The sequence below is a fragment of the Trichomycterus rosablanca genome, chromosome 21 (genome assembly GCF_030014385.1).
Source record: "Trichomycterus rosablanca isolate fTriRos1 chromosome 21, fTriRos1.hap1, whole genome shotgun sequence".
Taxonomy (NCBI): domain Eukaryota; kingdom Metazoa; phylum Chordata; class Actinopteri; order Siluriformes; family Trichomycteridae; genus Trichomycterus; species Trichomycterus rosablanca.
Window position 1 is genome coordinate 6,326,984 of NC_086008.1, and position 11,290 is coordinate 6,338,273.

General features: G+C 38.4%; 1 protein-coding gene across 3 annotated transcripts in view; it reads right to left on the reverse strand.

The window, feature by feature from the left end:
* The window catches only part of grin1b (glutamate receptor, ionotropic, N-methyl D-aspartate 1b), a 33,879-nt gene extending 22,808 nt beyond the window's left edge, over positions 1–11,071 (reverse strand). For all 3 annotated transcript variants that reach the window (XM_063017723.1, XM_063017724.1, XM_063017722.1), the window contains exons 1-5: positions 10,510–11,071; positions 5,544–5,678; positions 4,967–5,143; positions 1,496–1,558; positions 665–762 (exon numbers count right to left, since the gene is read on the reverse strand). In XM_063017723.1, coding sequence (XP_062873793.1) covers positions 665–762; positions 1,496–1,558; positions 4,967–5,143; positions 5,544–5,678; positions 10,510–10,758 — 722 coding nt within the window. In that variant the 5' untranslated portion in view covers positions 10,759–11,071. The remainder of the gene's footprint in view (positions 1–664; positions 763–1,495; positions 1,559–4,966; positions 5,144–5,543; positions 5,679–10,509) is intronic.
* Between the last annotated feature and the right edge of the window lie 219 nt (positions 11,072–11,290).

Genomic DNA, 11,290 nt, shown 5'->3' on the forward strand with positions numbered 1-11,290 from the left:
TATAAATGCTGTTGGTTAAAATGTCATTTATATACATTTCCAGCAGCTGATGCTTAATTTGAATCGAGAGCCAAGCTCCAGATCTGTGAGTGATAGAATACAAGAGCAGTGTTAAATTAAGACTTACCCTCCCCCCACCCTCAATGCACATGTGCCAGTCCTGTTCGCAGACAGCATGGCTGGTCCGACAAAATAACCTTTTATTAATGAATTTTTTTAAATAATAAATTATTACACATTAAAATTACTAACAAAAGCTGTTTTGTGGCAGTATGTGTGACATACTTTCACTAGTATAAAGGTAGAACTGTTTATCTAATAATAACTAAACATGGCAAATATACCAGCAGCATCTCTGTTTTTTGACTGACATAATTTAGCACTTGTAGTAATTTTCTACAAAACTAATTCAGAATGATGAACTAATTCTGATCACTGTGTTTTTGCTCTTCCTAATGCTCTGTTTACTACATTAACCATTTATTTATTTATTTTCTTTAAATAAAGCAGCATAATTAATAAGACAAACTCTGTGATGTGTTTATATTTTGATGGTAAGTGTTATGCTTGTTGGTTAACAGTTAGCCGTTAAGTACTGATTATATGCATGCCTAATACAACTAAAATGGAACAAAACAGAATGAAATGAAGTGGATGATCTCACCTGGCAGACAGGATGATGACCCTGGCCTCCAGTTCTTTAGCTTCTTGAAGCAGAGCAGTCAGGTTTGTATCTTGACTGAACAAGAGCACTTTCTCTGCCTGGGATTAGGACACAACATTAGTCAAGTAGGTGGCTCGTCGTCACCCTGAACCATGCTCTCTTGTCGCTCTCACTTTTTTTTCTCACTTTTTCTCTTTTTTTTTAGGAAGGCTTGGGGAAAAAATGGAGTAAAAAAAGTTTCTGTGACAATTAGCTTGAACTGAAAAAAATAAGCTTTGAGAAGTAGAAAAACTTTCGCATACTTTGGCATGCAAACTCAAGGGAAACAAGACCTCAAGGAACAGCGTGCATGTTAGAGGAAAAGGGAGAAGAAGATTGATGCAACCGTAAATCAAAAACCGGATGAAGAAAAGGGGAGCAGGGTGGTGGTGGTGGCTTCTTTCCCCAAAGTAAAAAGGCAATAACGCTGCAGAAAGGTGGGAGAAACATCTGGATTGTGCCTGTCCCACACGACCAGATCTCCACGCACTGTGTCAAAAGAATAGACTTGCAAATCTTGCTGGCTTCAAGTACATGCATTCGTTTACACAAAAATAAAAAAGTGTGAGGTAAAAGGGGGTCGATTCTTTTGTTGAAATTTTAAAATAAAAAATAACCCATTCTCGATTTAAATCATAAAAAAACCCAAACAGAAATACGTGCTAGCAGGATAAAGTATCTTTGGAATCTCTTTTATCTCTTTTTTTTTTTTCTTTTTTTTTTTTTGGATTGGTTTCTAGTTGCTACTTTCAGATAACTGTTGGGCGGCGTGCATTGACCATGCAAATATACCTTGGGTCCTCGCTTGTTGTCATAGGACAGTTGGTCGAGGTTTTCATAGTTCCTGTTTTTACTCTGATGAATAATGTGCACAGAGAAAATATGCAGACACAGAAGAATATTATAAACAGGTATAAATGGTGTGCAGTAAAGCATTCCAACAAAATCTCCACTTTTCTGCTTCAAATTGGGAAACTCAAATCCTAGGGCTTGCAAAAATATCAACTATTCCTACAGTCTTGCTTATTCTGAAAGGGCAGTGGTAGCTTAGCAGTAAAAGTACTGGAGTACTAACCAGAAGGTTGTCAGTTTAGGCCCCACCAAGTTTCCACTCTTGAGCCCCTGAGCAAGACCCTTGACCCTCAATTTCTTGAATTATATTTAGCCACATTTGTAAGTTGCATTAAAATGTCATAAATGGTGTAAATAATTCACCACATATTTTCAGCAGGTGACAGTTAGCAACTGTAGTGTAGCACCCACACACACCACAGTGTAAGTTGCCGCTACATTAGTATTTATTATTAATTTTCCTGTTTTTACCACCACTGTATCCTGGTAAGGGTGGGTGCAATGCAGTAACACACCCCAGACAGGATGCAAATACATCCCAGGTCTTCGGCCATCTCTCCCCAATCATCGCCAATCATGTCTGTATATAGATTCCGGATCGGCCTATAGCACCACTGGAGATTTGAACCCTGGATCCCAGCAGTAGTGTGACAGTGTAATTTACTGCTATGCCACTCGGGCACCCGGTGTTGATTTACCTATTTACAAGTTTTGTCTGAATTTCCTGAAGCTTTTGATAATATTATGCACTGTAGGTATGACCCACAGATGCAGAGCCTCAACTCATCCAGGGAAAGAACCTTTCCTGGTTACTCCTTTTATACCTACTTATTATTGCATTGCTTGTTTACAATGCCTTAATATTGCTCATATTTCACAATGCTTTTATACTAACATTGCACCTTTCCTAACATCTCTTCGTCAGTGGCATCAATTTTAGAATGAGCATACAATATATATTAATAAAACACTGAACTGTATATGGTAAAAATTGATATGGTAATGATATGTATTGATATGATAATTGATATAGTATTATGGTTACAAATAATGTTTTTTAAATCCAGATTAAGATAATTAAATCACTTGATTGATGTTCATACTTCAGAAATAACACCTGCTATCACATGACATTTTATTTAAATACACCACAGATTATTTTGATTAGTCATTTTTTTTACTTGCAGACTGTTACAAATGCCGAGCTGAGTAAGTGAATAATAAATAATTATGAGTCGTGCATCATTTAGCTATCATGCCTATTTAAAAGCACTCCCAGTAATTATTCATCTGTGTGGTGAGGTCTGAAATAGTAATGCTGCTAGTTAAAATAGTTACATTCATCTATTTAAAACCCTCAGAAGTTACATCCACTACAGCTCACAAAGAACAGTTTATCACCTTCATGAGATCTGCTGAAGCAAACATACGGGAAAGGAAAATGTGAACGCTTTAAAACAATAAACTGCTTTTATCAGCTACAGGAAATACATAATCTACTTCTTAATTCAAAACTCTTCTAGCTGTCCTCTCGATTACTGCATTACACAATAAATGAAAAATACACACAGTAAAATTCTGTGCACACATTTAGAACTAACAGTTCTGTAAATAGTATTTCCCCTTTTTAATTTTTTCTATTTCTGCCGAATTATTTTTTAAAACCTAATTACCTCACGTACACTACATCTAATGCCAACACAAATCTAACCTACTAGACTGAATTACGTAGTTAGTACATTTCTATTATGACATTATTTTTAGCTGTGTGTGAACCGATAAGGCTTTCAGGAAACACTCGCAAAACTGGCCTTTCATTAACTTCGTTCTTAAAGTTACTTTGTTCTTAAAGTTACTATGTTCTTAAAGTTACTTTGTTCTTAAAGTTACTTCGTTCTTAAAGTTAGTTTGTGGTTCACTAAGAGCAACTGGATTTTGCAACAAGCACAAGGACAAGTCTACCTCCAAATAGCTTTCAAAATGTACTAGAGTTTCAAAAAGACTTAGTCAAAATTATCAGTAAGCTGCTGTGGCAGAATTGTTTAGTTTAAAACCAATGAGCTCTAATGTGGCTACATGAAGGCTACTGCAAAAACCACTGTGAAAGACTGGAGTCCAGTTACTTGAATCATTAAGATGCTGTAGTTGCTGCTGAAAGGGGCACAAACACTTACAAAGTTTATGGGGTCAGGTTTGCACATGAATGGCATAGGTGCTGCTTACACCTTTTCCCTTTAATAGAAAATTTAATAGATGATAATAAGTATTAATGTACTTCTTGTCCTATATTTATTTTTAATCAATATATGAATAATTACTGTCCAACCTCACACATTCAATTTCTGAAAACAATCAATATTTTCCACTTCTAAAGCAAGTTAAAGCTAACCAACCAAAGCCAATAAGAGTCCAAAACTATTTAAGCTCAGTTTAGCCAGCCAGGTTTACCTGCTATTCACATCACTCTTCTGAGATTTATTAAATCCCACTTATTTGACCATATTTAGGTGTTTAATCATCCAAACAATCTGCATCCCGACTTCTATGCCAAGCAGCCATTTAATATGTGTTAAAAAGCCAGTTTTTATTATTCAGTATAGGTAGTCAAAGCTCAAAAAACAGCAATTTACACAACATTAAAAAAGTATTTTCATGAGCTGAAATAACACAAATCAGACAGTCAACAAGACAGCCTGCACTGTTTTTGGATATTTAACTTCCCTGGTGAGCATTTGCTGATGTAACTAAATTTCAGCGTTTAAAACAAGCAGCGCTTGAGGTAGCATTACTACAAATGACATTATAACGACATTGGGGTTATTTTAATATACACAGGGGTTAGAAATATAAGCAGCAGTGTTTCAACCGCTCAAACCTTCAGCAGCACAACAGTGAGAAGGTTGTATATCTAAATAACTATGTTGTAATTTGACAACTAAATAAACAAGAACAATCATTCTCACTTAGCCTGCGAGGCAGCTGACATCTAGCCATTACTTTTTAAAAAGTGCAGCGCTCCAGGGAAAGAATCTCCCACACACAACACCTACAGAGCTCTAGCCTCAGCTCGCACCATAATTAAATACACCTACTATTGATTTTTTTGCACAGCCCCAGGTTAAGTCCCTCATTTTGCTCCTTGTTGTGGATTGAGAGACACAAAGAAGAATTAGACTATGGCAAAAAGCAATGTGAGATGAGTAGAAAAAGTACAAAGTTTTGCAGATAAACCACTTAAGACGCTGTTGATGCCTCTGGCATAAATAATGTTAGCCAACTGAAAGAAATGCGTTTAGAGAACGTAAATAAAGAAACAGTTAACATACATACAGGACCTCTGAGGTGCCAGTTACAGAAACACATAGCCACGGACACACTTGAGGAAGCACCAGAACATCACGAGTTTCTCACCTTCGTCTCTCTTTCCTCCAGCAGCGTCTCCAGTTTTTTCTGTGCCGCCCTGCCCTCGTGATCATCGCTCACAATCAGGATGATGTGGTTCCAGCGAAACTCTCGCATCATGTCGAACCAGACCTGGGCCTGGTGTGAGTATGGAGGCACCGTGCGCAGGAACGACAGGTGGATGCTCTGAAAGTATGATAGGAGAGATGAAAGGTGCAAATTATTTCTTAAAAGAATTATTACAAATTTTGAACATTTAAATCACCTTTGTACTGATTTCCAGATGGACAAACACTCCATTTTTGTCACAAAAATTTTTTAATTACTAGAGTTTGTGATTCAGAAACCAGAGTTCAAAATATATCATAAAACAATCATGCTATTGTAAAAAAGAATAAGAAGTAAAAGTAAAAAAAAAATCCCTATTTTAATGGTAGAATGACAAAAATGATATTAGTTGTTACCATCCAATTTCTAACTTTTAAAACAATATAAACAGATGATGGGCAGCATCTGAAGGACAGTCATTGAGTTGCCAGCAACCTGCATTATTTTAACCTGACCAAGTAATTGTGCCTGTACTTACCTTATCTGAGTAGATGGACATTCTTGTGGTTAGCCCCACCACAGGTATGCGGTAGAATCCAGCAGTGTAGGACACTGGGGTTGGGGTCAGGTGGTCATTAGACTGGGGTGGATGACTCACTAAAATAGCATAGACCTAAAAACAGAAGGTTTGGTTCAGTTAAGATGTACATAATCACTAGAGTCATTTTTGTTTTGTTTTTTTGCATTCTGATTCCCAGTTGCCACTTATGTGCTGCCCGAGGAAAGCCACAGACTTGCATGTGTCCCTTCCAGCATGCGTACAGTCACTGACCACTTGTTTTCACCTGTCAGAGGTGGAGTCTCACATAGAGCTGTATTCAGTATGGAGAGTCTTCCCATGTTTGTCTGTAAATTATTCATCTCTCGCGCAGGCGCCTCAGCCAGTCTGGGCAGTTGTAGGCATGGCTGGATTACTGACCGGGCCAGTGGGGCCAGCGCCCAGGGGCCCTTGAGGTCAGGGGGCCCCGGGTGTCCCCGGCCCAAAACATTTTGCGATGCCTATCAACATTTATGATACAATATATTTTTATTTCCGAGGGCCCTCCATTTTAAGTATCCTCTGACTATTAGGGACTTTGACCCCAGGGCCTCTTGGGGGCCCTAGCCATGCTTTTGGGGCCCCTAGCCATGCTTTTGGGCCCTAGCCAAAATACTTCTCTGTTATAGTTGACTCCACTCCAGACCTTGCTCATGTGGACCAACTTACTTTTATTTTCAGGTTTGTTAATAATGACGGACATGTAGTTAAGCGTTTTCTAGCTTTTGAGCCTATTGAAAACCATAGTGGGGACAGTTTGGCAGAGTGTGTCGTTGCTATGGTGGAGAATCTGGGCCTAGACTTATCCAACTGTAGGGGCCAGTCATATGATAATGCAAGTAACATGTACAATGGAGTCCAAGCTCATCTTAAACAAAGAAACCCTTTGATTTGTTATGTCCGCTGTGCAGCACATTCACTGAATTTAGTTGGTGTCAATGCTGTTGACAGTAGCCCAGAAGCTGGACGTTTTTTTGACTTTGTACAGGCAATGTACACATTTTGTGCATCATCTACACACAGGTGGGGAAAGGTTTTCCATGATACTGATATCAAACTCACACTGAAATCACTGTCAGGTACTCGATGGAGCACACGAGCTGAGTCAACTAAGGCTCTTTGGAAATATTATGCACAACTGAGAGAGGCATTGAATGATATGTCTAAAGATATGGAGGAGAAATGTTTAACTCGAAGTGAAGCCTCTGCACTCTGTGACAAATTGGACACGTTGGAGATGGCCTTCATGGCATACTTCTGGGACACAATACTACAGAGGTTCCAAGCCACAAGCCTGCAGCTGCAGAAGCATGATATTGACATATGTACAGCTACACAACTTCTCTTGTCTTTACGAGACTTTGTGGCAGCACAGAGAGATAACTTCGAGGTGTTTGAAGGGGCAGCTTTAAATGTCACCACTGCTGTCTCCCAAGAGTACAGGCATGACCTCCAGCGTACAAAGAAGCACAAAATTATGTCTGATGATAGTGCAGAGCCAGGTGTAGCATTTAACTCTTTGCCCAGGGGCCCAGACTATCCTTAATCCGTCCTTGGTTGTAGGCTAGCAGTTAAGGTACTGGACTAGTAATCAGAGAGTTGCTGCTGTTGGTCCCTTGGCCCTTAACCCTCAATTGCTCAAGCCGTATACTGTCACACTACTGTAAGTCGCTTTGGATAAAGGTGTCTGATAAATGTAGAAAATGTAAATAGATCACAGACAGATTTGTACCGCAGACAGGCCAGTCTAGCACTTGTACTGTTTTAACATGTGTAGAGTGTGTCAGTATAGTTCAATTATTTCTGCAACTTATTATATTAAACCTTGCTTAGTAAAATATGCTGTCTTCATTATAGAGCAATAATAAATTATTCAGCGTTCTTAGTGACCATGATTGACAAATTCTTATGGCTGTGTAAACAGTCCATGGTCTAAGAAGACTATTTACCTCAAAACTCTGATAATGCAGGATTTATAAGAAATAAGGTACAATGTTATTGTAAAGTATTAAATGAAGGTGATTCGTCAGTCACAATTAACTGGGTGTACAAAATGTAAATGCATGGTTCCTGTTTTCAGTGGGTCCACTCAAATCAAAGGAACAGAGCAGAGTTTGACTTAATGCATTCAGTAAAATGGGGCTGTTTCATTTTTTGGTGCTGTAGGCAAGCATGAGCGCTCTAAATTGTTGAATGTGAAAAGCTACCCGCAGAAAGAAGACAGAAAGCAGTAATATGATGATGTAGTACCCAGGTAGATTAGAAACAGCACATGCAGCTGCATAAAAAGCCTTGTTCATTACTTTTGTAATATTTATTTGTACACAAATTAAAATTTACAAGTTAATTAAACAGGCTTACTTGGAGAAGGATATGCAAGTTTAATATGTGTTCTATAAAAAGAATTCCAGGCACAATACATTACATATTCCATTCATCACCCACTGAAAGATAATTCATTTACACGCACTTGTATTGTATTCAAATATATTTTTTATTTTGTCTGTTTTTTTATGTAAAAATAAACGCCTGTTTCACTTGGAGCATCAAGTAGTGCCCATGGTATGGTATGTGTGTGTGTTTCAGACACAAATGGTATGTTAATCTTGTCTGATGTGTTAAAGGTTGCACTCTCTCTCTCTCTCTCTCTCTCTCTCTCTCTTTCTCTTTACCAGAACAAAGCAGCTGTTATCCAAAGCACTAACGCCATGTTGGCCTCATTTTATATACTTTGTTAAAAGCGATAGGTTAACCTCATAGTGCTCAGGGTGGTCATTTGTTAATAATGAATCACCGTCACTGAAATTCCCCATATACCTTCAACCCACAATACATCACCTTTCATTTCCTGTACCTGTAGTTGTGGTATATTATTTGATGTGGTTTACATTACGAAGTCCCAGGGACTACAGCACAAGTACTACAACTATAAATATGTGCAAAGTTATTGGTTTGAAAAGAAAATAGAAAAATGTTATTACTATTACATTGTTTATAATAAAAACATACAACGTAGAAATATAAAGCTAATGACAATTATAATCTACATAAACATGGTGCAGTGGTAAAACACGCTAGAGTAACACACCAGAGCTGACATTTCGAACTCATCATCCGCCAGGCTGGGCACCTACACAAACAACGATTGGCTGTTGTTCGGGGGGGGGGGGGGGGGGGGGGGGGGCTCATAACTGATGCAATTACGACCTCTGCTGGCTAAATGATGCCGCCTGCACAGAGACGAGGGATAATGTGTTGATCAGGGTGTGGCTTTCCGTGCACAAAGCTGATCCACATATGAACATGTCGGAGGGGACGTGTGTCAGTCTCAGCTCTCCTCAACCAATGCTCTTGTCCAGATGTATGAATAAATTTTACACAGAACACAGAACTTTATGTTCAAACATATTTACAATTCAGAAGTTTCTTCACTTCAATTTTCAATGCTCACAGATACAAACAGGAAGACGTCCCTGCTAAATCACTAGTATTCTGTGATTCTATATTTCTTGGAGAAAAAGTCAGTATGATGCTGTAGTTCACCCTGTAAATACTAGAGGCAGAACTGTACTCTGTGCACCTTTAAAACACTTAATGGACTCTAACTGAAATTTTTAATTCCACGTCTGCTTTAAAGGTTTATGATGAACCTATGTTGTGAAAATATCACTATATCACATTTTAAAAAGCCATGATATACACAATTATAAAAAAATATAAACATAAAACACAATTTGATTTACTTAACAACTGAACAATATTAGACCTATTCATTTACTCCTTTACTCCTTAATATGTGTAATTTATTCATTATTATTTGCAACATTCTGTCATGAAACAAGATTACAATTTACAAAATGTACCTAAAATACACAGTACTGACCTGTACTGTTTAATTATTTCCCTGTTTTTGTTTCTTTACAATTTTAGAAAGTAAATAATGTAAAACATTAAATTTACCCTCAGTGAATACACTCGTATTCTAGGTGCACAAGTTAGTTTAAAGTCATAGATTATTACATATTACAGATATGCTTTGGTGGATAGTTAAATGTTCTAATGTCTATCCTCATTTAAGGTAGGCAATAAAACTTATCTTGTTGTGACTATCATTGTACAAAAATATCTTAGTGCATACATTAGGGTCTACAGTAGATGAGATTAATAGTTTTGTGCTGGTTGGTGTGTACATTCAGAAAAAGAAATAAGCTGGGGTTTTAGGGTGCATATGCTTGTCACTGGGGACAAATTTTAATGTCCCAAAACATCACTTCTATGGGTACATTTATATTTTATCTTTGTAAAATATAAATGTATGCATATATTAGAAGCTAGTGAATAATATGCTGGTGGTTGTAACTAATTTAAGAATCTAGTGTTTTTGATTCTGGTGTTTTGTGTCTGGTTTAAGAAGCTAGTGTTTGAGGTGGTGACAGTTTAAAATGCTGGTGTTTGTACATGGTTTGAGATTTTAGTGATTGTCATGCTGTTGCCTGTACATAATTTAAGATGCTGTGATTAACAAGGTGGTGCTTGAGATACTGATGTTTGTACCTGGTTCAGTGTGCTGATGATCTTCATAGTAGTGAAATGCTGATATTTGGCACTGATGTATGAGATGCTGACGATTGACATCCTGCTGGCTAAGATGCTGGTGTTTGTATCTGGTTTGACATGATGGTGATTGAGCCTCTGGTGTTTGTACCTGGTGGAATGCCTTTAGTAAGATGCTGGTTTGTGATTGGTTTGTGTGTGAGATACTGGCGTCCGTGCATAGTCTGAGATGTTTATCCGTGTACCTGGTGTAAATCACTGGGGTTTGTTTTTGTTCGAAATGCTAGTGTTTGATTTGCAGGTGTTTGTACCATGAACCTGGGAAGCTAAAGTGTGCTGCTTGTATTTGTACCTGGTTTGAGATGAGGTCCTCACAGACGGACAGTGCCATCTGAATGGCGTTTGGCTTGTGCGTGACAGAGATCGCGTTCATCTTGAACTTGTCTCGGCCGTAAATATTGTTCGCTTGGGTCACCGCGTCCTTGAACACCTGTTCGTAGCGCTTCTGGCTCAACACAGCGCCGATGTTGACGATCTTGGGCTCGCAGCCTCCGCGGGCACACGAGAAGGAAAGAAGAAAAGCGAACAGAACCAAGCGCATGTTGTAGCTTTGGATGAGCGCAGATCAGAGAAAGGTCCTGCACAGCTCCCGTCAATCAGATTAATCTAACCTGGTCCCTACGGAGAACTACACCACATAGATGTGATCACAGTAATCTCTTTTGCACTGGAACGTGCATTATTATTTGGGTTGGTTTGCGCACGGTTCGTTGAAAAACCATCAAACGCACCGAGCGCGCCTTAGGATGAATGAATGACGCACGCTCCTGTTGATATTCTGCTCAGGTATTCATCCTCTTCTCACAAATAATCAGTAAAAATAATAGAAATAAAAACAACTAGCTGTTCTTTGTCTTCTGATCAAGTGTAGAAATAAATACAAATCTTAATTTTCCATCCTTTGTTTGGTTCTATTCGGTTCTGGTGACCTGATGCTCCGCGCGTTCTCCTCTGTCCTTGGTGCTGAACACAACGCGCGTTCCCGAATCAAATGCGCGCTCCCGCCCAGATTCCACTTGATTAGTGCAGACTCATACACTATTATAACATCATAAAAATCTTAGCACTTGTTT